The sequence below is a fragment of the Orcinus orca genome, chromosome 19, assembly GCF_937001465.1.
Source record: "Orcinus orca chromosome 19, mOrcOrc1.1, whole genome shotgun sequence".
Lineage (NCBI taxonomy): Eukaryota > Metazoa > Chordata > Mammalia > Artiodactyla > Delphinidae > Orcinus > Orcinus orca.
This window is the reverse complement of record NC_064577.1, coordinates 8571511-8598266: the sequence shown is the minus strand read 5'-3', so window position 1 is coordinate 8598266 and position 26756 is coordinate 8571511. Positions and strand designations below refer to the sequence as shown.

The 26756-nt window shown below is 51.6% G+C and overlaps 1 protein-coding gene, 1 long non-coding RNA gene and 1 other non-coding gene across 3 annotated transcripts; 1 reads left to right on the top strand and 2 right to left on the bottom strand.

Moving 5' to 3' along the window:
- Window positions 1–265: 265 nt before the first annotated feature.
- On the top strand, window positions 266–19733 carry CCDC92B (coiled-coil domain containing 92B). Its single transcript, XM_049702112.1, has 4 exons — window positions 266–543; window positions 9141–9293; window positions 13646–13693; window positions 16027–19733. The coding sequence occupies exons 2-4, from the start codon at window positions 9164–9166 to the stop codon at window positions 16620–16622; spliced, it is 774 nt and encodes a 257-aa protein (XP_049558069.1). The 5' UTR covers window positions 266–543; window positions 9141–9163; the 3' UTR covers window positions 16623–19733.
- Window positions 1690–16029, bottom strand: LOC117200395 (uncharacterized). Its single transcript, XR_007473522.1, has 3 exons — window positions 13973–16029; window positions 6706–9220; window positions 1690–6541 (listed from the first exon to the last, which is right to left on the bottom strand). It is a non-coding gene; the product is annotated as an uncharacterized LOC117200395 (long non-coding RNA).
- Window positions 2032–2104, bottom strand: TRNAA-UGC (transfer RNA alanine (anticodon UGC)). Its single transcript has one exon. It is a non-coding gene; the product is annotated as a tRNA-Ala (tRNA).
- Window positions 19734–26756: the final 7023 nt, after the last annotated feature.

Genomic DNA, 26756 nt, shown 5'->3' with positions numbered 1-26756 from the left:
GGCGCTGTCCGCGGTGCTGATACGCCCGCCGCGCCCTTGCTCTCCAAGTGGTCGGCGGGTTCCCCGGGTTTCCCTTCCAGCTTCCAGGCAAAGCCGGCTCCGCGAGTTCGGCAGCCCGCCGGGGTCCTTAGGCCTGGCTCCCGGGGCTCCCGGGACTCCCGGGAGTCCCCCTCCCCCGACCGCGCTCAGCCAGCCTCCCCTCCCCCCGCCCCGCCCACGGCCCCTCCTCGCCAGTCCCAGGTCCTCCCCTCCCCCCTTATCTCTCCCGCCCCCCCTTCCCCCCTACTGCTCGTTCGCCAGTTCCGGTCACGTTGCTGGGTGTTTACGCCTGGAGCCCGCCCCGGACCCCCCTCGGCGCCCGGGAGCCCCCCGGAGCCCCGGCCCGACCGCCCCGCAGCCTCGCAGTAGCTGATGGCGCCACAGCCCGGGCGGGTGCTGCGGAACCCCGGGCGCAGCTAGCGCGGGGAAGAACAGCGCCTCCCCCCACCCAGCCCGGCCAGGACTCAGGGCTCCGCTGGCCCGTCGCTCCCTCAGGTCCCGAAGGTGAGGAGGCCGGTGGGCGTGGGGGGTGGGCGTCCGGGTGGCCCCGGGTGGGGAACCGCACGACCCGGGCTCCAGCTCCCCCGGGAGGGCTGGCGCGGGGCTGCGCACCACAGCGCGGGAGACGGACAGGACCCGCGGGCTGCTGGCAGAAGTTGTCCCCCGCCGCCCAGACTCGGGTCCTTCCTGGCCCTGGCGAAGAGTCCAGAGCGGCCCGAGGTCGAGCCACCGCCACCTCCTGCCACCTCCCACCACGCGTATCTTTCCTTCTGCCTGCCTTCCCCTGCCCTCCCTAGGTACCTCTCTTCGCCGTCCTCCTTCGTCTCCACATCCCCCCCCTGCCTTCTCTGGGAGTCATATTCGAGGCATAATCAGGGCAGAACATTAAGACTGAAGGGGGCGGGGGCTCCAGTTTCCCCATACATCCCACTCCCCGTGTCCCTGGATCTTCAGCTCCACTGAGGTCGGGGCTCCTGGGATCTTCAGTAGAGAGGGGGGCCATAGCCTAGAGGTATTGGGGGATGAGGGGCCCCAGAGTGGAGAAGACCACAAGACCACCAGAGAACTGTGGCTCCACAACTGGCCAAGTGACCCCACCTGGCAGAGAGTCCCAGACATCTGTCAAGGACTGACTTTTTGTTCCCAACGCAAGTCCCCAGGAAAGCCAAGGACTTGGGGAGGTTGTGGGGGGGAGTAATTATTTTTTAATACGTGTACTGACTTGGTCTGGTGAGGCCCTGCCCTCAGGAAGCTTATGGCTTAGAGCCAGGTTTGCACATGCACACACGGGGGGCATGCACACACACACAGCATAATATGATACAAGGCAGAATGCCTGGGGAACACAAAGGCAGGAGAGAGTCTTCCCAGCATGGTGGGCCAGGGAAGCCTTCATGAGAAAGGTAGCATCTGAGCAGGGCCTTGAAGGATGGGTCAGGTTTCGGGAGGCAGAGATAGGGTGGGGGATAGTGAGGGGATGTCCACGGCTAGCAGCAAGAGGTAGAATCTGAAAGAGGAGTTCAGACTGCAGATGTGCACTGTGTTTTGATTGTGAAGGGCCTTGAATGCCACGGTGAGCACCCAGTGGAGAGATCCTAGTTGCCAGGCACTGTAGTTGTATATGTTGGGCAAACTACTTAACCTCTCTGAGCCTCTGCTTCCTCATCTATGGGGTGGATATACTAATAGGACCTTCAGTGCAGGGTTGTTGTAAAGATAAATGAGTTAGGAGGTTCCCTGGTGGTTCAGTGGTTAGGACTGGGTGCTCTCACTGCAGAGGGCCCGGATTCAATCCCTGGTCAGGGAACTAAGATCCCGCAAACCGCGCAGCCAAAAAAAATAATAAGTAAATAAATAAATGAGTTAATATACATAAAATGCTAAGAGCAGTGCCAGCCATTTATTGTTATTTTATAGGTATTATTACCTGTGCACAGATGGTTTTTTTTCTTTGTTTTTTTTAACTTGGCTGCATGGCTTTCGGGATCTCAGTTCCCCGACCAGGGATCGAACCTGGGCCCCCCGCAGTGCAAGTGCAGAGTTCTAACCACTGGACCGCCAGGGAATTCTGCTGATGATTACTATAAATATTATTACCTGTGCATCCATGTCTGAGAAAGACTTCTTGAGTTCCTGCTCTCCCTCCTACCCCAGGCCTCAGAGTCAGGTAGTGAAGAGGAATAATGACTAAGAAAAGTAAAGAATATATTCATTCATTTGTTTATCCATTTATTACCATGCCTGTCTTATCTAATATACCTGCCCTGGCTATAAGAATGATAAACATAAGTTTAACTTTCTCCTTGAAACAAGAATTCATACTTAAAGAATTTTAACAAAATGTGGGTATTTTAATGTTCAGAACAGTGCAAGGATATTTGTTGACTCAATAAATATTTTCAGTCCCAAAGAGACAAGAAACACCAAGAATGAAATTGAAACTGGGACAAGAGAAGCAGTCAGGGGCTGCGCGGTGGCAGACAGTGCAAACTCCACATAAGCGAAAGCAAGAGGCTTCAGTTGTGCTTCATCTCCCAGCCACGGTGTCTGCCTGAGGGAGAGACGGGGGCAGCAGAGACCAAGGGACATGAAGCAGACTAAGGAAGGGAGGATGGTTAGCCACTCAAGGAAAATTTGGACTACTTAAGTGGTTTTCAAACTTTTGGTTACTGGAAGCCCTTTCTCCAATGAATTTGTATGCACAAGCCCACCATATAAAAGAGGAAGAAACACAGCAAAGCTTCCATCCTGTCTTTTGCCCTCAAACCTTTTGGCCACATCTGAGACCCCTTTGCAGAGCTCTGGGGCTCTATGCAGCAAAGTTTGAAAAACACTGATTGCGATGATTCTGAGGGCCCCTCTGAGCCCTGAGTACTATGATTCTGTACTTTCTGTGGTTCTTTCAACCCAAGGAGCTCTAAGAACTGGAGAGGAGAGAGAACTACAGTTTCCTCCTTGCCCAGTCTGTGGTAGATAGATAGCTGGGGAAGGAAGTGGGTACCCATAAGCTCGAGACAAGCAGGAGATGAGGTCATTTTCAGAGATCAGGAGCCCAGGCCTTAGAAAGTCAGAATTGTACCAGGATCACAGAGTTCCTGGGCCTGACACTTTGTCAATGGTTGGGGACCTGAGCACAGAAGGTTTCTCCCACCAGCTTCGCCAAGAAGGAAAAATATCTATAACTTTCAAATAGATGAGAGGCATATCAAAAGTACTTGGAATTAACTCTATAAATTGTGAAGCCTGTGTTACAGGTCCTTTTTTATTCTTAATGACACTTTTTTTAAATGAACTTTTTTTATCAAACTAGAAAATTCAAAGAGAGAACTAGGGACACAAGGAGAAGGTGGGCAGCATAAACAACGCAGGCCCTGAAGTGGTCGGGACAGTGGACAGAGGTGAGGGACCCTTCTCAGCAAGCACTGTAATCTGTGAGTTTGGGCATCTCGGGCTGGGTGCAGGGAGAAGACGGCACTGATAGCTCTAACCCTTCATCTGCTGCCACTGGCCTGGACCAAGTCCTCAGGCAGGAGCATTTTCTGAAGTCTGGAGCTTCCGGCACCGCATTTCTATGCAAAAACCTGACGTTTTCCTGGCTCAGGCCTCCTGAAGTGCCTATGATTCCCCAGCTACACAGAGAGATCTGTGTTGTCCCTGGTTCCCCCTTCCCCACTCCATTCCCCGCCCTCCCCCAAACAAACTAAACAATACCGTCTAAGAAAGAATATTTGCCAAGATCGTTTGTGACCCAAATTTCTGCCCTGAGAAGAACAGCCTGCCTAGTTGGAAGCAAATACTCAAGTCCTTCTGGGAAGGCACAGAAACAGCTGGTTGGTTCAGCCTCTCACTGTGGCCAGGGTCCAGTCTCCAGGGCTGTGTGGAAAGGGCTTTTACTCTTCAGAAACATTTGCTTTTCAGCAGCTAGGGACAGACATTTTCTCTCTTCATCCTAAGCATAGGCCCACATGCCTTCATCCCTCGGGTGCGCGCACAGCAGACACATAGATACAAGAGAAGCAGGAACCCTCCCCCAACACACATACACACATGCACACACATCCATGCACTCCTTGAGGCATGCACACAGGCTCAAGTATATGCACAGGTGCAGAGGCACACACATCCCAACACAGATACACAAGAGCACAGACGTAGCTCACCTGTTCCTCCCGAGTTAGGCACCAGTATACTGACTGCCTGCTTGAAATCTATTTCTCCTTGTTTGAGGTCTCCTGAGCATGTCAAATCTAACATGTCTCGGGCTGGGACTTAACTTCTCTGTAAATCCGCTTCTCCGTCAGTCTGCCCCAGCTTGACAGATTCACTCACTCAGGCATTCTACACATGTTTACTGAGTGGTTCCTATTTGCCAGATGCTATGCTAGCTACTAGGGAACAGGGGGAAACAAAACAGAGTCCTTCACCTTGGGTTGCCAACGATCTGGCAGGAGAAACAGATAAGCAGAAATGTAATGTATTCTTGTGGTGATAAGTTCATGGGAAACAAAACAATGCAGATTAAGGGAATGGAGGGTGACAGAATGTTCCATTTTTTGGTTTCTTGTTTGTTTGTTTTGGCCGTGCCGTGCGGCTTGAGGGATCGTAGTTCTCCCATCAGGGAACAAACCTGGGCCCCCAGCAGTAGAAGCACAATGTCCTGACCACTGGACTGCCAAGGAATTCCCAAGAGTTCTATTTTAAATCAGGCAATCAGAGAAGGGCCCTGGGTCAGAGTCCTGAATGCAGGGAGGGAATGGACCTTGAGGGTATCCTGAAGAAGGACATTCCTGGCAGAGGGAAAGTCCCTGAGGCTACAGTATGTGTGGCAAGTTGAATAAAAAGCCATGAGGCCAGAGCTTCCCTGGTGGCTCAGTGGTTAAGAATCTGCCTGCCAATGCAGGGGACATGGGTTTGATCCCTGGTCCAAAAAGATCCCACATGCTGTGGAGCAACTAAGCCCGTGTGCCACAACTACCGCTCTCCACAACTAGAGAAAGCCCACAAGCAGCAACAAAGACCCAACACAGCCAAACATAAATTTTAAAATAAAGAAAGAAAACAGAAAGGAATCAAAGATGACTCCTAGGTTTTTGGCCTGAGCAACCAAGTGCCCTTTATCAAGATAGCGAACACTGGGCCAGAGCAGGCTTGTAGGAGAGATCGTAAGAGTTCAGTATTGAACCCTGTAAGTTTGAGGGACCTATTAGACACCCAAGTGGAGGTATTAGGAGATTTAGTTTAGGGGTAAGCATATAAATAGCATTTACAGCCATTGGATTGGATGAGATCATGGAAGGAGTGATTATAGAAGAGATCCAATGTGAAAGAGGTCCAGCATGAAAGATGAAGAAATGGGGAAAGACCCAGCAAAAAGTGCCTTCATACTTGAGTTTCCCAAACTGGAAAACTGGGAGATATCCTGGACATCCCCTTCCCCATCATCATGATCTAATCCAAGCCATTCCCTCATCCTGCCAGTTCTACCCATAAAATACACCTGGAACTTGTCTCCAACTCTACCTCCATCATCCGGTCCGGGCCTTTGTCATCTCTCACCTTAATAACTGCTACATTTTCCCAGCTGACTTCCCCACATCCACTCTGCCCCCTCTCATCTGCCCTCCCCACAACAGCCAGTGATCTTTTAAAAATGCAAATCATATCACGTCCATCTCCTGCTTAAAATCCTTTAATAACTTTCCAATTCATTTAGCATTAGTCCAAAATTCTTAACACAGTTTTAAGTCCCCATGTGATCTTTCACTTGCTAACCTCACTTCCTGCAACTCTCCGCTAATACCTTACACTTCAACTTCGCCAGCAGTGGCAATGTCTCCCTTCCTCAAAAAGACCACATAAAGCACTTAGCACAAAGCCTGGCACATAGTAGGCACTCAGTAAATGTAAGCCATCATTATTCTACCTCTGGGCCTTCACAGATGCTGTTCCCTGTGTGGAATGCTCTTCCCTTTAGTCTTCTAACTCCTACCCCCCTTCAAGTCTGTATTCGTTTTCTATTGCTGCATAAATTTATCATCTCACAGTTTCCAAGGATCAGAAGTCTGGCACCTTTTACTTGGGTCCTCCACTCAGGGTCTCCTAAGGCTGAAATCAAGGTAGGGCTGCATCCTTCTCTGAAGGTTCAACTAGGGAAAGATCCGTTTCCAAGATACCTTAGGTTGTTGGCAGTATTTACTTCCCTGCAGCTGTAGGACTGGAGTCCCCATTTTCTTGCTAGCTGTCAATCAGGGACCATTCTCAGCTACTAGAGCCCTCGCTCAGGTTCTTGCCTATGACTTCCCGCACAGGCTGTCTCACAGCGTGGCAGTTTACCCCTTCTAGGCCAGAAGCCAAATTTCTCTCACGCTTCAGATCTCTTCCTATAGCAAGGGCCCTTAGAAGCTGGCCCACCCAGAATAATCTTCCTTTTGTTTTTAACTCAGAGTCAACTGATTGGAGACCTTAATTACATCTGTAAAATCCTTCACCTTTGTCATATAACCTATGTTTTTGTTTTTAACTCAAAGTCAACTGATTGGAGACCTTAATTACATCTGTAAAATCCTTCACCTTTGTCATATAACCTATGTTTTTGTTTTTAACTCAAAGTCAACTGATTGGAGACCTTAATTACATCTGTAAAATCCTTCACCTTTGTCATATAACCTAATCAGAGGAATGAAATCTATCATATTCACAGTCCTACCCACACCCAAGGGGAGGGGATAATGTTAGAGGGTGTATATATCAGGGGCTGGGAATCTTGGGGACCACCTTGGAATTCTGCCTGCCACAAGGTCTCAGCCTAAAATCATTTCTTTTTTTTTTTTTTTAATATTTATTTGGTTGCACCAGGTCTTCATTGCAGCACGTGGGCTCCTTAGTTGCGGCTCATGGGCTCCTTATTTGCGGCACACGGGCTCCTTAGCTGTGGCACGTGAACTCTTAGTTGCGGCGTGAATGTGGGATCTAGTTTCCTAACCAGGGATCGAACCCCGGGCCCCCTGCATTGGGAGCACGGATTCTTATCCACTAGGCCACCAGGGAAGTCCCTCAGCCTAAAATCATTTCCACCAAGATACCTTCCCTGACCCCAGATCTAAACTAGGTCCCACTTTATATTCTTTCAACGTTACCCTGCAGGTTTCTTTCACAGCACTTATAGATTGTAACTGTAAACTTATTTGTATTATTTGTTTGTTTGATGTACCTGTTTATTTGTTTGATTCTCTTCTCTTGGCCTTGTGAGCTCCATGAGAGCAGAAAGCAGGAATACTGTTTTGTTCATCACTATGTCCCTGTACCCAGCACAGTGGTTGGTAATAGTAGGTCATTGAATGAATGAATGATGAACAAATGGACAAATCAGGGCACGGATTAACCTACTCAGACATTAAACAGGGAGGAGAAGGGATGAGGCATTGATTGAGCCAGGTTCTGCGCTAAATGCTCTACAATTTCTAATTTCATTTAACCCTCACAATTATCCTAGGACTGCTCCTGTTAGTAGCCCCATTTTACAGAGAGGGGAAGCAAGGTTTAGAGAGGTTAACTTTCTTGCCCAAAGTCACACAGCAGGGAACCGAAAAACCTAGGATTCAAACCCAGGACTGTTTTCAGTGTAAATACTGGGAAACTTCTTTGGATTCCAAAGACTTGGTTGGAGAATTGGATCTGCTGCCACTTACTGACCACGTGAACTGGCACAAGTCACTTCAGCTCTGTTTCTTTGTTTGTGAAATGGAGGTGGTGATCCTACTGAAGAGTGGTTGGCAGAAGTAAGATAATGTGCATAAAGTTCCCTAAATATAGCAGATGGTCAGTAAATGTAACCAGTGATTCCCACAGGCCAAAGGGCCACCCACCCCGCTGCTGAAATGAAAGTCCATTTGGTTGGATTAGGGAGGCCATACAGGTACAAAGGAAGGGGGGCCCCAAGAGAGGAACCTATGAACGTGAGGTTCTCAGGTGCACCTGCTGGATGTGACCCTACAAATGGAAATCTTGCTTTGCAGAGGCTTACCAGAAAGCCTGTTTCAAGGGGACCATTGCTGAACAGAACAAGCCAGCAACTGGTTTTCCTCTCCTCTGGCCAGGGAATTCCTAGGGCAGGTGGAGGAAGGGCCGTCACAAGCTTTGGGAGTCCCTGGCGGAGAAGGCATGAGCTCTGAGTCCTGGACTCCAGAGGTCTCGGCTTCCGCTGCCCTCTGCCTCCTGTTTTTGCCCTCTGCCAATGCTTTTCCAAGACGCTGATCATCACAGAAGAGACTCACTGGGCAAGGGGCAGGGTCAGAAGAGAGAGCGCTGAAAAGCCAGGCCATCACTAGGATTCAGGGATGCAAGCCTCCCTCTCCCATCACAGTGTCATAAGCTTCTACCATGGACCTACTGCTTAGGTCTCCATATGACCCTCCCCCATTCCTCTTGGAAAAAGGGACTCCACCACCTGCCCTCAGCCCACAGGATCAGTCTTAATAAAACATTCATCAGATCTTCCTCTTCTGTGACATGGGAGAGTCCAGAGCCCTGGGCTGAGGTTAAATCAGAGAAATGGAATTGAACTGGCGGAGGGTTGTGCTCTAACCATCACACTGCCCTGCCAGTTGACGGTCACCCTTGAGCTGGGATGCTTGAGGGATGGCAGAGCTGCAGAGGCTTCAGCATTCATCCTATCCACAATTCCCTAATTTTACCCAGGAGAAAACTGAGAGCCTAGAGAGGGAGAGGGCTTGCCCAAAGTCACACAGCTTGTGAAGAAGCAGACTAGAACCCAAATGTCTGTCTCTCTTTACTGACTTTGCTGCCCCATTTGTTTTCCTCTCCGAGATACAGAAGAGGCTAAAGTTACATGGGGGCAAGGGAGTAAAGCCATTTCCCTCTGAGCCTCTGGTTCTTCATCTGTTAAATGGGAATAATTATACTTCCTGCCAACACACCGCTTGTTTATGAAGCTTCAGTGAGTAAATACAAATGACTTCAGTGGCAGAATCATCTGCCTGGTACAACAGGACCCCAGACTGAAGGAGACAATTGAAAGGACCTGAAGGTTGGCAGGGTGGATGGGCCCAGAAGATGTGGGTTCACCTTGTCATCCTCCCCAGGTGGGGCCCAGGCCTGGGTTGCCATGGATACCGTGTCCCTGGAGCATCAGATCCAGAGCGTGCAACGCCACATCAGCTTCCTGAAAAAAGAACAGATGGCCCTGCTGCGAGACCTGCACCTGGAAATCCTGAGGCTGCAGAAACGCTGCTCAGGTGAGGCCTGGAGGGATGGCGGGGGGCGACTGTCATCATCATGAGCACTGTCCCTGATGGGGTGTCCACCGTGAGCCTCTCTGAGCCTCTTAACAATCCTGCCAGGCAGGTGTTCAATCACCCGTTTTTCTTGGTGAGGAAACTGAATCTTAGGGAAGTGAGATACAAAATGTTCATCAAGCACCTCGCAGCCCTAAGAAGCCCTCAATCTAGCTGGGGAGACACACACACACCAACAGGTAATCTAAAGATACACAAAAAATGAAGAGGGCTGACAGGAGTTCACGGGCAGGACCATGTCCAGCTTGAGGCGTGGGTGATGGAGGAGGAGACCAGGTATCCCACGCTCCCCAGAGGAGGGAGCACTTCCTCTCCCTGAGAGCTGAGTAAGATTTAGACATGCTGAGATATTACGGGGCAACGAGGGTGGAGAAAGCTTTCCAAATGAAAGGAACAGCATGGCAACATTCAGAAGGTAGGAAACCAAAAGCTCGCGAAAAGCTCTATTCGACTGGATAATGCTGTGCTTAAAGCTGCTGGGAAATAACGGTTGCAGACAGATCATGGAAGACTGTGACCAATATCAGGACAGCTAGGAAGTCCTCCTGGGTAGTAGGGAGTCACTGAAGATTTTTGAGCAGAATCATGCTACATTAAGAAACTCAATCCGGGGGACTTCCCTGGTGGTGCAGTGGTTAAGAATCTGCCTGCCAAGGACTTCCCTGGTGGCGCAGTGGTTAAAAATCCACCTGCCAATGCAGGGGACATGGGTTCGAGCCCTGGTCCAAGAAGATCCCACGTGCCACGGAGCAACTAAGCCCGTGCGCCACAACTACTGAGCCTGCGCTCTAGAGCCCGCGAGCCACAGCTAGTGAGCCCACGTGCCACAACTACTGAAGCCCACGCACCTAGAGCCCATGCTCTGCAACAAGAGAAGCCACCGCAATGAGAAGCCCGTGCACCACAACAAAGAGTAGTCCCCACTCTCTGCAACTAGAGAAAGCCAGAACACAGCAACGAAGACCCAACACAGCCAAAAATAAATATAACTTAAAAAAAAAAAAAAAGAAAGAAACTCAATCCAGCAGTTGTATGGCAGATGAATTGGTGGGAGAAGGAGGCAGGGAGACTAGTGACAGGTCCAGGGGAGAGATGAAGGGGGATGGAAAGGGGAGGACCAGTGGGAGGCAGATTGAAAGAAGGGATCTGGCAACCAATTGGATTTGTAAGCAGGACAGAGGGAGGTGCCAAGGATGATGTAAATCGCATGCCTGACCTCCGCTCTTGCACCTCAAGCCTCAGCTGTGTAGCCTTCTCAGAGGCTGGGCTCTGGCCCAAATGCTCACCCAGGCAGAGTCTTCAAGTGCAGGCTTTAGAGCCAATGATTCGTTCAATGTCTCAGCTGGAACAGCCCAACCTCTTCATTGTACAAATAGGTAAACTGAGGCCCAGAGAAAGAGTCACAATGTTAGTGTCAGAGCCAGGATTAGAACCCAGAGCTCCACACTTCCAGTTGTGATGCCTCTGTTGCTTTCTGCCCATTCTCTCAACATGCTCAGATTTCTACCTCCTTTCCATCCCCTGCTCATGGAAGATTCCCCATTCCCCAGAGGGAAACTGAGGCCCAGAAGGTTCAAGTGACCTGCCTGGCTTCTCACTCTATGGCACGAGAAGCCGGCAGTCCTAACTTTCAGCTCCATATACAGGATCAGCTGCCATTTGCCAAGACGAGGCTCCCTGCCATCTCCCCCAAAGCCTGGCAGGCAGCAGAGGCCAGCCCAGGGGGCAGGGATGACCCACACCATCTCACCCCTGCCTGATGCTACCTTTTCATTGCAGTAATAACATTAAAGGAAAATTGACATGAGTGAACCCTAAGACCCTGTAGCTCTTCCTCTAATTTCTTTTTGCTTAGCCCTAATTCTAGACACAGGCCAGGATCCCAAGAAAGTGGAAGAGGCAGGAATGGAGATCCCTCAGCCCCCACCACTCTTCTCAGACAAGTGTGGGCCTGCAGCCTCTTGGGTATTGATTCAGGGGATAAAAATAACTCCAGGCTGGCCTGGAGCAGCCACTCTTGGGGCTGAAATGACTGAATAAGGCCCTCCCTCCAAAGGGTGGGGGAGTGAGGAGGAAAAGAGAGCAGGACAAAGGCAATTTTTAAAAAAGAGATTGGGGTTTCCCTGGTGGCACAGTGGTTAAGAATCCACCTGCCAATGCAGGGGTCACGGGTTCGAGCCCTGGTCCAGGAAGATCCCATGTGCCGCGGAGCAACTAAGCCCGTGTGGCACAACTACCGAGCGTGTGTTCTAGGGCCTGCGAGCCACAACTGCTGAAGCCCACGTGCCTAGAGCCCGTGCTCTGCAACAAGAGAAGCCACCGCGATGAGAAGCCCGCGTACCGCAACTAGAGAAAGCCCGCACACAGCAACGAGGACCCAATGCAGCCAAAAATAAATAGATAAATATTTAAAAAAAAAAAAAGATTAAAGAGGGACCCAGAGGGTGGGAAAAGGATAAGAGTGGGGAGGGGCTGGTGTAGGAACCAGGAGGGCAGGCCTTTGGGAAGAACCTGCGTGACAACTCAAAATGAAGGGGCTTGAGAGGTGGGTAAATGTGCTATGGTTGCGGAGGTAGCTTGGATGATAACAAGAGCCGACTCAGCCCAAGACTGAGCCCTTTATTTCTTTTGTCTCATTTAATCATAGCAACAGCCCCTTGTGAGGTGGGTGCAACTTCGTTCCCATTTCACAGATGGGGAGACTGAGGCTCAGAGAGGTGCTGTCACTGGCCTGAGGTCACACAGTGTGTCTGACCTCACAGCGCACTCATCTAAACCATGGGGACCCTGGCTGGAAGATGGGCAGGGAGAGTTGATGGATGGGGGAGTGGAGCCCAGCTGGGGTTCTGTCCCCCCACCCCCAACTCTAGTGGTTAAGGGCTAAGGAGAAACAAGCCCACAGGCAGTCAGTGACAGAGCCAGAGTCCCGTGGGCTACATCCCCAAACCTAGTCCTGGGCCCCTTGGGTTACATCACAGGGCCTTGGAGGAGGGGCCAAGCTGGCCCCAGGAAGCCCTGGCGGGGTGAAGGCATCAGAGTTCTCCCAGGGACCCCAGGGAGGAGGTTCAGGCTCCGGTCACAGCAAAAGGCCCAGGCACTCCAGGCTGTCTGTCTCCTGGCAACTGTTGGCCTCCCCAGAGAAGGCACCTCCAGAAAAGCCCCTAGTCCCTAGAAGAGCCTGGTGAAGGCAGCAAGGAGGGGCAGACAGAGGGCCCACAGGGTGAGTCTCTCTCTGTTGGTGCTACTGGGCAGTGGACCCAGAGATCGGCTACCTTCCCCACCCCCACGTTCACACCTTCTCCCTTTGGGCACCAGGCTGCATCCCTGCAGGTACACCCAGGTGCTCCTGAGCAGATGCCCTCCATCATAGGCAGCTGCGGCTCCTGGGCTCCCTCCTGCCCACCTCCAGCCCCTGAGCTCTGATGGAGTTGGGGGGAGCGGGGAGTGGGCTGCAAAAATGATCAAACCCAGCTGGCTGAGGGATGGGGCATTCTGGGATCTAAGGGTTGGGGACTGGGAAGACAGGCAGGCAGAGGAGGAAACTGCTCCTGCAACCAGTGCCCTTGGCGGGGCCCCTTGGCTGCCCCGCCCCACCCGCTCAGCGCCAAGCCGAGCGCCATGCAGGCTTTGCTTCACCAGGTGGCGCTGTCCTCCTTGAAGCTCTTCTCCCCGCCCTGCGGAAAGTGGCGGAACCAGAGCTTAGAAAGGGCAGGGCTGATGTTCAGAAAAGAGCACCGGCACAGCAGTACTGGCTGTGACAACAGTGAAACGCACGTGTCCTATTGGTAAATAGCCACTGCCCTGAATCCCCCTTTAGTGTCCCCAAGCAGCCCAGGACACTCCAGCCTTCCCAGACGCACCAACTAAACAGTAAAGAGAACGTGCCCTGGGCAGCAGGGGTCCTCCAGGCTGTCTCTGATTGGTTGGCATGTTAAATATTTGTACATCACCTCTGGGAAGGGGCAGATACTCCCCCCCCAGCCCCAAAAGCAAGCCTCAGTCCCACAAGCGTTGAACTAACCCCCAAATCGAGGCCACAAAGCTTACACTGGAAAGATCTCTGGGCTTAGAATCAGCTAGATTGGCTCAGGCTATGCCTCTGACACCTCTCTTTCATCTCTTTCCCTCTCTGGGCTGCAGTAAAAGAAGCATGGAGGGGGGGGGTAGTTTAGATGGTTTCTGAGAATCCTTATCGACACTTTTACTGGGCTGTGATTCCTGATCTCACACACATACTCTTTCTCTCTATCTCTAACATACACACGACTGCCTTTTCTTATCTCTGCCCCCAGAACTGACCCATGACCTGGAAATGAAAGAGGCCCAATCTCACCAACAAGGTAAGAGGACAAGTGGTCACCTTTTCCCCACCACTTAGGACCCAAGCCTTGTCCACCCCTGGTCCAGACTTGGGGACAGCCACTCCTCAGCTTACTGAGTGAGTGCAGGACGTCAGCCTCATTTGCCCACTCAGCTGGGTGACCTTGTGCAATGAACAACCTGCACCACCATACATAGTGCCCTGTATCCCTGTCTCTGTCCAAAGTGGGAAAATGAAAGCAGGAAGGAGATGGTGTCCAGGAAGTCCACATGGCTGACTTCATTCCTTTGTGACCCACCTCCCTAATCCTTCTCATCCTTGCACGAGTGATTCTCACAGTCCGTGTCCACACCCTCCAAGATGCTGAGTGTCAAGATTCAACACGATGACAATATGGGGTCTTTGACTTCAAGGAACATAGTCTAGAGGAGGAGCAAAGAGACACAGGCACATTAGCAAATTCTTCATTTTACAAAAGCATGACTTCTTGCCGTTGTAGAAATTCCACTAAAGTATTTGTTTATAGATTATTACTTCACCTGTAAAATGGGGAGTGGTGTGGGGAGATGGTGTTCAATGAGTATAGAGTTTCAGTTTTGCAAGATGAAAAAATTCTAGAGATCTGTTGCACAACAATGCGAGTATATTAACACCACTGTACACTTAAAAAATGGTTAAGATGGCAAAATTGGTTCCTTGTTTTTTTGCCACAATTAATTTTTTCAAATGGGAGGGGTTGCATTGTTGAGATCTTAATTTCCAGATGATATGATCTCTGAGAACTAGGACTGGGTGTTACCCATCGTCTCTCAGTGCAAAGCACATTACCTGACATGGAGAGGGACTCAGTAAATGCTTGATTTGAAATGAATCACAAAAGTAGTATTTCTTGGCCAGGAGGGTTTTAAGAATGGGCTCCCTGCCATATTGATGTGCTGCTTATAGATCAACAGCGACAGGACCAAGAGTTAGGCGCAGGGAAGGCTGGAAGTTTAAGGTTAAGGTAAAATGCTAGGAGCGCTACTAACTGCTTTGCATATCATGCATAAACATCTAAACACTTATGGCCCTGAACTAATTCTGCCGACTGCTTTAAGTGGCAGTCATGGGCGGCCTCTTTGTGCCTACGTGCTTGGAGGAAGGGGTCACATATCCCAGACACCAGGCAAGAACAGTTCTGTGACAACAGTAGCTTTTACTCCACCTACTGTCCTTCCTCTGAAAGGGCTTTTGGGGTCATCTGGGCTCAAGGCACTGCCCCAGTGTCCTGGTTTTTACTTTCCCTCTCAGTGGGCTTGAGAGCTCTCTTTCCTTGTCCTCCTTTTATATGAAAATCACTTGGTGGTTTTCCTGTCCCCTCCAGAAGTCACCTTTTACCTACCCTTTGTCACCATTCTCACTCACATGCGCCAGTCCTGGGATACAGACCCTGCTGAAATGGAGTTTATGATCCAGGAGGTAGGGGTCCTCAACCCTGTGGGTACATGAGAATCACCAGGGAAGATTCAAGAAGTACCCTTTCCCAGTACTTGATACTTTGATAGGACCCAGGAAAACTATTCTTTAAAGCTCTCTGGATGGTTCCAGTGTATATCCAGGTTTGAAACCCAATGCAGTGGGCAAAGGCAAAGAATAAACAAGTTTAAAAAAACCCCACAAAATGTAATAAATGCTCTTTATGAAGGAAACAAGGTTCGCAGCACACTGACTCCCCTTTTCTGCTCACACTCCCAGTTCTTTCAGTCCCTTGTTCTTGTATGTCTCTCCTGCTACGGGGCTTTTGCACAAGTCCTTCCCTCTGACCAAAGCATCCTTCTCTCCCCTGTTCACTACTTAATTCCTATTCACCTGTCAGATCCTAGCCCAAGTTGCTCTTCGGCTGAGAAGCCTTCCTGGATTAGGTCACAGTCTCCTGTTACAGTCGTGGTATTGGCACGTGTCACAGATGCAACCTCACATTCTTTTGTGGTTATGTACCATACCTCTCCCACTATGCTTGCTGTGAGCTTCGTGAGGAATGTTTTCCTATCCACCATACCCACAATGCCTAATACAACGCACAGAGTCAGGGCTCAACAAACAGTCATGGAGTGAATAAATGGTCAGGGAAGGGTTTGCACTTAAGGGGCGCACTGAAGAATCAGAGTGGCCAAACAGAAGGCAAGATAGGTGCAAGGGCCTCGAGGAGGAAAGAGGCAGGCCAGCGTCGCAGGCGCGTGGGGAGTGAGGGCGAGCGCCGCAGGACGTGCAGTCGGGGGCGGGGGGTGCCGGGCTTCGCTCTTAGGATCGGTGAGCTGTGCAGGTAACAGCCAGGCGGGGACCCTCACTCTCCCCTCCCTCTCCCCTGCCCAGAGTTGGCGTCCCGGGAGCTGGAGAGCAAGTGCCGCGAGCTGGAGTCACAGCTGGCGGCGCGGGTGGCGGCCAACGCGGAGCTGCGGCGGGAAGTGGCGCAGCGCGAGGCGCTGGTGTCGGCGCTGCGCTGCAGCCTGCGCGCCGAGGAGCGCCGCTTCCTGGAGGAGCTGCGTCGCCGCAGCCACCGAGCCACCGTGCTGGGCACTGAGCTGCAGAAGCACACCGAGGCGGCCGCCTACCTCTCCTACCAGCTGCACGCGGCGCGCCAGAAACTGCAGACTCCGCGCCCAGGCCCCGGCGCCGCCGCCGCCGCCCCCGAGCCCCGGATCCGCCGGCGCGCACAGCGGGCCCGCCGCCCGCCCGCAGCCGAGGCCGCCGCCAAGGGCCCCGGCCGGGACTGGGCCGCCCGGGAGCGCTCGGCCGGCGCCCCGGACGACGCCGATGCCATGCCAGACCCCGCGCTCTTCCTCTACGCCCGGAGGCCCCCGCGGCCCAGTGGCCGCAGCCCGCGCCAGCCGCCTCCCCAGGAGCCCCCTCACCAAGCCACCCCGCCGGCCGCGCCCAGCCCGCCCAGTGCGCCGGCGGACCCGGAGTAAGCGCGGGGCCGGCTGGGAGGGGCGGGGCGGGGAGCGGGGGAAGGCGGGCCCGGGGCCCGACCAGGGACGCAGCTCTGGCCGCGCGGGCGGGTCCCAGGGGCTGAGGCAGCCGGTCCCTCCCCCAGGGAGCGGGCGGAGGCGGCCCCTGCTCCCCCGCCCCTTCGCCCCTCCCAGCCGCCCCCGCCTTTTGTATTTGCCAACAACGCCGAAGCTTTGAGCTCTCCCCTCCCGCCGGGGACCTCCTCCGCGGGGCCCAGCGAATGCATCCTTTTTCTAGGAGAGGACTCACAGTACCGATCTTTATCTGGTCCCCACCCTGCCACTGGGAGGGGAAGGGGAAGGGGCGGGGGTCACGCCCTGCCCCGGGAAAGCTGACAATCATTTGGCGGGAGGGGGAAGCCTGGGCGGCCTACGGAAAGGAACCAGAGTGGCCCTTAGCATCCTTAGGCCTTCCAGCTCCCCGCTGCGGCCTCCCCCAGCCCCCCACGGCTGCCCTTCCCGCCGAGCCTTCCTCCAAGGGGAAGTTCGGGGTGAGGTCTAGAGGCTGGACCTTCACCTTGGAAGCCGCTTCTCCTCCCCCCTACCCTGTTGATAGGTCCTTACAGGTGAGCACGGAACACTTTAGAAGTTGCCTCCTCCAGAGCCTCCGATGGGGAAAGTGTGGACTTATTGAAGTTTGAGCTTCTGGAAATTAGCACCCATAGACCCTTAGAGAAGATTACAGAATGGGTTTGGTGGCAGATCCTGGGCTAGAGCCGTCTCCAGCTCAGTTCTGCCCCAGGATGCCGACCTAGGTATGGACTCTGGGGACACGCCAGAGTCGGGCTGCCCCATCAGGCTTATGGAAGGGTTAGAAAGTGCTTTCAGGAGGTAGCTGGGAACCTGAAGGCTGCCCTGGGAGTTTTCCTAGTCCTGTTTATTGGTGCTAATTTTGCCCAGCTTCCTCATTAGCTGGCTGCACCCAGAGGCAGGAAGAAGGGCCCGGCTTCTCGGAAGTGGCAGCTGTTGAGAGAGGTTTGGGTTTGCTGGGGGGAGGGGGGGAGGGAGTGGACAGGTTAGGCCCCAGCCTGGCCCTCTCCAGGAATGCCCCCAATCCTATCAGACCTGACAGTGGTGGGGTGCTTCGTGCCCTCTCTCTAGGTTGGGGAGTGGCAAAAGGAAAGAATACGGCCCACCTCCTAACGCGTTTCTCCCCATCTCCCCGTCACGACCAAAGGCAGGAAGTGAAGCTCCAGTCCAGTTCATTGCCCCCACCCAGTCCGGCCTAGAAAGAAAGACAAATCCCTGGAACCCTGTCCTCTCATGCCATCCCTCGTCTGTTGGTCCTGCATCAAGTCCTAAGTGCCTGTGATGTCTTCCAGGGGCTGCCGTGGGAGGACGTGGGGCAGGGAGAGTCCTTTATCTCACTCACAAGCACCCGTCCTGGCAGGTCCTGACCTGGTTGGGGCTGAGCCTTCTGTTTGTCACCCAGGGGTCTGGGAAGTCCCTAGGGTGATGAACCCTTTTTCCGTCACGGCCCCATGAAGAAGAGGGGGAAAGAACCCCAATTATACCCTCTTTCACGGTATATGTTAGAGGGAGCAGGACACCCGTGAGCTCACACATACGCAGCCCCCTCCCAGCTCAGGACTGCTGAGACCACTGAGCAATAACCAGGCCTGATCTAGGTGTCCGCCACCGAGGCACCCGTGGAACGGGCCGTGCTGTCCAGTCTCAGGGGCCACAGCAGTGGCCTAGGGTCCTTGCTTTGCCTGCTCCCACCTCTCCCCTCCCCGGTCTCTGTGGCTGTGCCTCTACCCTCTGTGTCCCCTCAAGTGTGGGCGACCCACCGTACCCCCTCGACCCGTTGCCTTTCCTTTCAGGGCAGGTGTGAGTGAGGAGGCCTCTCTCTGCTCTCGGCTGCTCTCACCTGACGGGGCCCAGAGGATCCTGGGCAGGAGGGAAAGGGGGTCTTTCTGGAGGCAGCCTCATCTTCCACAATCAAACTTTTGGGGTGAACTGGGTGACTTTGTTACACCAATTCTTCTACGGAGACGGTGAAGTACTTTATCCACCCGCCCACCCACTAAGAGCCATAGCTACGCCCACCTGGCCTCCCCCGGCTCTATAGCAATAGCCCTCTTCCTCCTTCCCTCCTGTGTACCCGAGCTGTCTGGCTGGGGGCCCCCAAACCCCCTACCGCACGGATCCTCCCGTGGCCTGCCTGCCTCTCCCCAAGTGACCCCATCAGCACCTCCCACCTCCCGTCCCTCTTCCAGCAATCAGAGATGATGACACTTAATTGTGAGGTACTTGGAGGTACCCCACATGAAGATCCAGCATGCTGGGGTGGCTGACTCGCTGACTCCCAGCTGAGGTGTCGGCGAGCTGGGGCGGGGGCCAAGGCAAATACAGGGTTCAGATTTTATGAGAAATTCCCGTTCCCTCTCCCTCTCCTGGAAATAATGGACAGAGGCTTCCTGCCTCTCTCCTGCACCTGGGTTTGGAACAGAACCCTCAGGGCAGCAGAATAAGACTGGGAGTCAGTGGCCTGCCCTTGGCCTCAGCGGTCAGAAACTCCTCAGCCTTGCCCTCAGCTTCTGGCCCTCCCCTTCTCCTAGCCTGGGGGACCCGCCCTGCCAAGGGAAAGACGCCCTCCCTTGAGCCCCTAAAAAGTTTGGGTGGCTAGAAGGGAAACGATTGTTTCCTTCCCTCTCCCTGTCCTCCACCTCTCCCCTCTTCTCTGCTGCATGAATCCCCATTGGGGGAGGACTGTGTTGACATGGACACTCAGGGGCCCTAGTTGGAACCAGGAGCTGCAGGTGGGGACCCCTCCCCGTTCTGGAAGCCAATCAGGGACCTGTGGGCAATACAGCATGAGGCTTTGTACCCCTGCCCCCCAATATCCCACCCACAGTAGCCTGCAGTTTGGGGGGCCAGGCCAGGGCTGAAATGGGGTAGCCCTTCCCCAAACAAGCAGCAGAATAGAGGTCTCCCTGATGGAGAGGAAGGAGGCCGAGAGGGTGTGGAGGAGCATCTCTCATCACGGAGAGCCAGGGATCTCTAAGCACCCTCTCGCTGAGGTGCCAGCCTTGAATGGGGGACGCGCGAGGCTTCGGAGCCACCTGGCAGGAGGCCCATGGGCGCGGCAGAGGGATCCTGCTCCAAGTTCTCTGTTGGCTGCGCTTTTTAATCCAATGCTTTTCAGAGTGTATTCACTCACCCACAGAAATAGAACCCTGTGCTTTAGGGGTGACTGTCATATGCCTTATTCTTAATAAAATATCTGAAAAACACACAAGTCAGACTTTTTTCCTGTGGGCACTCTGCGCCCCCATCCCCTCAGCCCACCACAGGTCTGTGGAAAGGCCGTGGAGGAGATAGCGAATGGTTTGGGAGTTAGCCAGGGGGTTGGGTGAGACTGGCAGCTGAGACCCTGAAGTCCCCTCAGTAGGCATTCCTCACATAGAGCATAAGGCGTTCATCTGAGATGTCTGTCCTGATGCTCAGCTTAGCCCTGTCCCTCTCTCCATGCCACCCCAACCCAAATGAACAAACAAGACCTTAGATCAGAGGCTCCTGGCAAGGGTTGGCAGGGGTAGATTGGAAGGGTTCCGTGCCTGGAATTGCCCATTGTTGTGGCCTAGAAGGAATCCTGGGGTTCTGGACGTCTTTGGCTATGCCAGTTCTTCTGCCCTGACAACCATCTCCATCTGATCCAGATGCAAGAAGCCCAGCATCCCGAAGAAGAGCCCTAATCTTATCCTCCACTAACAAGGGCTATCCAAGGACTGCGGTCTGGGAGCTCAGCACACTCAGCATCTTCAGGCCTGTACATTTTCAATGTAGGTCTATGTTGTGGATGGCTCTAGGAGAAAAAGCAGCAGCTCTGCCTTCTAAGAACGCAGGGGACGTATTGGTTTTGCCTGCAGCCTTTCTTCTGATAACGGTACCTATTACTTCCTTTCAGGCAACAGCCTTCTCCCAGCTTAGTCAATGTGTTGCAGGGCTCTGACCCCACCCATGTGACCCAGGTAAGGTAGGTCACACTGATTGGGCTGGAGATGGGCATGCAACTCTAAGCCAATAAGAGTCCATCTCAGAACTTTTACTGTAACCATTCATTTAACACACCAAGTTAGGTGCTAGGGATACAGCAGGGAACCAAACAGAACTACTGAAGGACAAATTCTTGGGTGGCTGAAATGGCAGAACATCAGCTTGGAAATCTGGTGGCCGTTTGCCATCACCGGGGACGGGGCTACCTGATTATGAAGCTCCACAAAAGAAGTAAAACCTAGAAAGGGGGAGGCAATTCCTTTTTTTTTTTTTTTCTGTCATGAGTGTTTTTTTTTTTTAATTTTTGTGACATATAGTTGATTGACAATGTTGTGTTAATTTCTGCTGTACAGCAAAGTGATTGAGTTATACATATATATTCTCTTTCATATTCTTTTCCATTATGGTTTATCATAGGATATTGAATATAGTTCCCTGTGCTGTTGGACCTTGTTGTTTGACAGTGCCTGATAATTAAGCTGCCTGGATCCTGCTGTGCCTGCAGCCCATAGACCCGTGCCTTTTTCAGTTACATAGACCAATAAGCAGCCCCCCCGCCACTTTTGTATTTAAATGATCAGCATTAATTTGTGGGGCTTTTCTGCTTTTTATTTTAACCTAAATTTAGACTTAGAGAAAAGTTGCAATAATGATGCAGAGTTCCTGCATGTCTCTCACCCAGCTTCTCCTAATGTTAACATCTTATTTTATCATAGTACAATTATCCAAACCAAAAAATTAACATTGGTACATGGCTATGAACTAAACCACAGACTTTATTTGAGTTTCACCAGGTTTTCCCCTAGGGTCCTTTTTCTGTTCCAGGAACCTACCCAGGGTCCCATTCCATTTAGTTATTTTTTCCTTAGTCTCCTCCAATCTGTGACACACTTTTAAAAGCCATTTTGAGTTGGATTTTAGTGCCTTGCTAACCCCATGAGACCTGATGATGTCAAAGAGCAAATAATCAGTGGGGGAGAGACAAGTGGACCCCAACTAATAAAGTACATTGAATAAAATATTTGCTGAACTCTAAGGAGGGGATGACTGCTTCCAGCTGCCAGGACTGAGAAACAGTTTCACAGACACAATGGTATCTGAGCTTGATTTCATAGACCTTGATTTCATGCCTCTTTTCCCATGATGCTTCTCCCACAGAAGTTGGCATTGAGAAAAGGTAAATGACTTGCTCAAGGTCACATAGTGAAGGAGTCAGGGATGGAGATAGATGACGTCACATACAGTCATGCACAGGGGATTGGTTCCAGGACACTCCCCCCAAACTCCCTCCCCCTCCCCCCTCCTCCACAGAAACCAAATCTGAGGCTGCTTAAGACCCTGATAGAAAATGGGAATTCCCTGGCAGTCCAGTGGTTAGGACTCTGTGCTTCCATTGCCAGGGGCCCAGACTTGATCCCTGGTTGAGGAACTAATCCCTCAAGCCATGTGGTGAGGCCTTAAAATTTAAAAAAAGGCATAGTATTTGCATACATCCTCCCTTATTCTGTATTTATTTATTTATTCTTTGGCCATGTTGCTCTGCTTGTGGGATCATAGTTCCCCAACCAGGGATCCAACCCAGGCCCCTGGCAGTGAGAGCATAGAGTCCTAACTGTTGGACTGTCAGGAACACCCAATTCTCCCTTATACTTTTTTTTTTTTTAACATTTTGGTATATATATATATTTTTTTCTTTTTCTTTTTAAATATTTATTTATTTATTTATTTAGCTGCACTGGGTCTTAGTTGTGGCATACATGTGGGATCTAGTTCCCTGACTAGGGATCAAACCCAGTCCCCCTGCATTGGGAGCATGGAGTCTTAACCACTGTGCCACCAGGGAAGTCCTCTCCCTTATACTTTAAATCATCTCTAGATTACCAATAATTCCTAGTACAATGTGAATGCTATGTAAATAGTCATAAATGCGGTGTAAATTGTAAATACAATGTAAATGTTATGTAAGTAGTTGCCACTGCAGCAAATTCAAGTTTTGCTTTTCGGAACTTTCTGGAATTTTTTTTTTTAATATTCTTGGGAGTTCCCTGGGTCTAGTGGTTAGTGTTCAGCGCTTTCACAGCTGTGGCCCAAGTTCAATCCCTGGTCGGGGAATTCCCACAAGCCCCATGGTGCCGACAACAAAAATTTTTTTTTTAATTTATTTTTTTGATCCGCGGTTGGTTGAACCATTCATGCGGATGCAGAACCCACAGATATGGAGGGCCAACCTGCATATTGATTCCTACCCAGTGTGCCCAGGTGGAGGAGACAGGGCAGCCCTGGCTGCCCCATCTTCGTTCCTCGCTCCAGCCTCTGGGGATCAGGTTTGAGCCCAGGGTGAACTAAGGCTAGACCTGTAACAGGCCCAGGAAGTATGGCCCAGGCCTCCCTCTGCTTGCCCCTAGCCTTTTATCTCCCCAGGTAGCTGAGGAAGGGAAGGACCAGCCCTGGGTAAACATCTACCCAGGACTCTGGGGTCCCATTTCAAGTAGAGAAAAAGGAGAGAAGAAGAGGAAGGGGGAGAGGGATTGGCCTTTGGGTCCTCCCAGAGACCCCTGTGGGTTCTAGGCTGAGCCCAGCCCAGAGTCACAGTACAGAGCAGAGATGTGCAATGTCAGCACCACCTAACTCAGAGATCATATTTTTCAATCCTTTCATTTTATAGATCATGAGACTGAGGCCCAGGGAGTCTTACTAACTGTCACCCCTCCTGGCAATTCTGACCACACAGGTTTGGGTTGAGGGAGGTGGACCCTCTCTCATGGGTTCCTGGAGTCAGGCCATTGGGGTAGGGGACTCCTTCCTGCAATCCGGGAGGTTTGGGTCCCAGCTCACCTCTCCAACCCCTTGGGAACTCTGAAAATGAGGGGGGAAAATAGGAATGCCCAGCTGAATGGGCGCATCCGTCATAACAATAATTAGGGAGATGGGAGGCTTTAAGCAGACTCATTACGTAGGGTAGGTCTCAGCCTCGGTAAACTTCCCTTTGTATTTACCTAGCATCTGTACCCAGAAGCCATAAAGATGGGGAGTACCACCCAGGCAGGCAGCCCTGAGGATGGGGACTGTGTAACAGGAGCCTGCTAAGGAAATGGGAAGAGGATCCACAGAAGCTATGTTGCAGGTTCGAAGGCTGCTGGGACTGCTTAGCCACTAGGCCCCTGGACAGACTGGTCATTAGCGCCCTTCCTTACTTACCAGTAGGCACTCGCAGACCTTGATCATAAGGAGGACATAGGAGTAAGGCCAGGGCAAGGTATAGGCTGGTGCCTCTCCAGGGCTCAGCATGGTGGGTCTCAGCTAGGCATCACGGAAATGATCTGAAGCTCTGTATACAGAGGTCAAAGCATACAGTACATAAAAGGAATATTTGCTCAGAAAGCCCAGATATTATAAATATCTGGTGAAACCCCGTGGAGGCATCTAAAGGACTGCTTGGCTCTGCCTATACCCGGGACCTCCATTCAACCAACCACTGTGCATTAAGCACTACGATGCATCAGGCTCTGGGGAGATGCTGGGGATACCAGATAAATAAGGTATGGTCGTTGCCTTCAAGAAGTCCCCTGGTCTAGCAGCTGGACTCCTCACCTGAGAACCAGACATCCTAGTTTGGCCAAGACAGTGTTGGTTTATGCCTGTTGTCCCAAGGTCCTTATTAATAGTGTCCACTTTCACTCCCAGAGTGTCCTGGTTTGCATGATACATCACATGGTCACCCTAACCATAGCGCAATGTATAGGCAATGGTGGAAATAGTTGGGGAAAGTGATGGGAGTCGTTGTTGTTAAGACTATGGTGAGAAGACATTGGTGGAAGCAGCTTGAAAGTAAGAAATAGTCTGCTTAATATGTGATTGGACCACCAGACGATAGAGAAAGTGGTCAGAGGATGATGCTTTTTGTGTGTATCTGTTTCCCTATCCCCAGGCTTGCTGCTCAGTGTTAAAACAGGGCTACGCTTTTGGTTATGAGCGGTGTTACCAACATGGAGGGGGCTTCCAACTTCAGCTACACTGGACTAGGTACAATTCTCCAAATTCCTTGAGTTTCAGTTGGGAGACTGGTTAAAAGACTTATGGTACATCTACACACTGGGATATTATCCAGCCATAAAATGTAATGAGAAAGCTCTTTGTGTACTGATATCTCCAGAATATAGTAAGTAAAAAAATCAGGGTAAAGTATGTTACCATTTGTGTAACTAAAGGGAAATACACACACACACACACACACACACACACACACACACACTCTTATATGCAAAGAATATCTCTAGAAGAATATAAAAGAACTGGTAATCCTGGTGGTCTGGGAAGGAAAACCAGATGGCTGGGGGCAGGTGACAGATTTCACTGTATGCCCTTTTATGCTTTTTGAAATTTGAACCATGTGAATGTATTCAAAGTTCTAAATAAAATTAAAAGGTTTAAAAAAAAATAAACGAGTGAATAAATTCCCAGGGTCCCTCTTTCTGTGTCTTCCCATGATTCCTCTGTCTTGCTCATTAAAATCCTTCTTATCCTTCAAAGCTTCAGAGGAGCTTCTTCCCAGAAGCCCTCCCTGACTGCCTCCCCTGCACACTCAGAACAGCCTTCTTTAAAGGCTTTTATTCTGCAGCCTTAGACATGAGATTGCTGTGTGCATCTCTCTTCACCCACCAGATTGAAACTTCTCCTGGCAGGGACTGGGTCTGGTTCATCTCTGATCTTCCTGCAGTACTGAGCTCCTGCAAGCTTTGCTTGAAAGAGAGAGTGAAGTATTTTACACTATCTAAAGTGCTTTGATGATCACTATCTCCTCCCAACAGTTAGGTAAGAGGCCAGACAATGGATGTTTTTATTTGACAGAGGAAGCTCCTGAGATTCAGAGGTGTGATAGTCAAGTGACTTGCTCAAGGTTTCGAGAAGAGACAAGGTTGCAGGATGCAGATTTCCAATCCAACTCCGTGTTAGGTTCATGTACCACCTGACTGCCCACCTTCCATGTGGTGGGCTGTAGTCAGGTCTTGTTTTTATTTCCAGCCTTCTTGTGCAATAGTCCAAACTCGTCTCCCCCGGTCTAGCTCAGTCCCCTTATCCTCCACACAGCAACCAAAGCATTTCTCACCTCCCTTCCTCCTGCTTAAGTGCTTAAAGCCTTTCACTGGCTCCCCTTCCCATCACTCGTACTCCAGGACAAAGTCCATTTTCCTCTGCAATTTTTATGAGGCACTAGGCCCACCCCAGCCAACCTCTGCAGCTTCAGCTTCCCAATTTCTATTAGTTCCTGGAATATGCCTTAAGTGCTTCCCAATGGCTTCCTGGGCCTGTGCAAGGAAGACCGTCTCACCCTCTCGGCTTGGAGAACTTCAGCTCACTGGCAAGACCTGGTAAAATGTCATCTGGGCAGCATTCTCTGACTTCACTTCTCAGTCCCCACCAGGCCCCAAACATCTGAAAACACGAACTACTGTAAAGTGTCCAGGCTGTGGATTTAGCCTGTTCTAGCAAAAGTCTTGCTCTCTGTGTGACCTTGATCTTAGCTTCCTCCACTCAAAAATGGGGCTAATGTGCCAGCGCGGATGTGAGGACGCATCTGGTGGGGGGTGTCGAGGCCGCTGGCAGAGGGGGGCCCGTTGTGGCTCAGGACAAAGTTTGGTGGGCTCATCTCTGGTACTTCATCCCTATTAGCCACCCGCCACCCCTGCCTCTTGTGACCATGCCCTAGGCTACCCTACACCCCCTCCTCAAGAAGCCAGACGCACACCCGCTCCACCCCTTCGGGGACGGCAAGCTCGGTGAGCACGGCGCTGAGGGTCATATTAACACCTCAGATTAGACACCGCGTGGTCATTTGGCAGATCTGCAATAGGAAGCCATTGGGGGAGGGGACTGTAAGCAATAGTAGTCCAGACGAGTCTCTCCGCAAGGTCAAGGTGCCCGCCCGACGGGCAACGAACCGCAAGGACTCCTCTCCGTAGCCCCGCCCCTCGAGGGGGCCCGAAACCTTTCTCTAGCCAGAGCCAGGGTACGTTCCCTTTAAGGCGTTCAAGAAAGTCACCACGTTGGTACACAGCGAACGAGGCGTGGCGTATTTTGTCCCTCGCCGGCCTTCGT

Coding starts and splice junctions, on each gene's coding strand:
- CCDC92B (XM_049702112.1), top strand. CDS start 9,164: ATGGATACCGTGTCCCTGGAGCATCAGATCCAGAGCGTGCAACGCCAC. Junction 9,294..13,645: donor GCTGCAGAAACGCTGCTCAG/GTGAGGCCTGGA, acceptor CTCTGCCCCCAG/AACTGACCCATGACCTGGAA. Junction 13,694..16,026: donor GGCCCAATCTCACCAACAAG/GTAAGAGGACAA, acceptor TCCCCTGCCCAG/AGTTGGCGTCCCGGGAGCTG.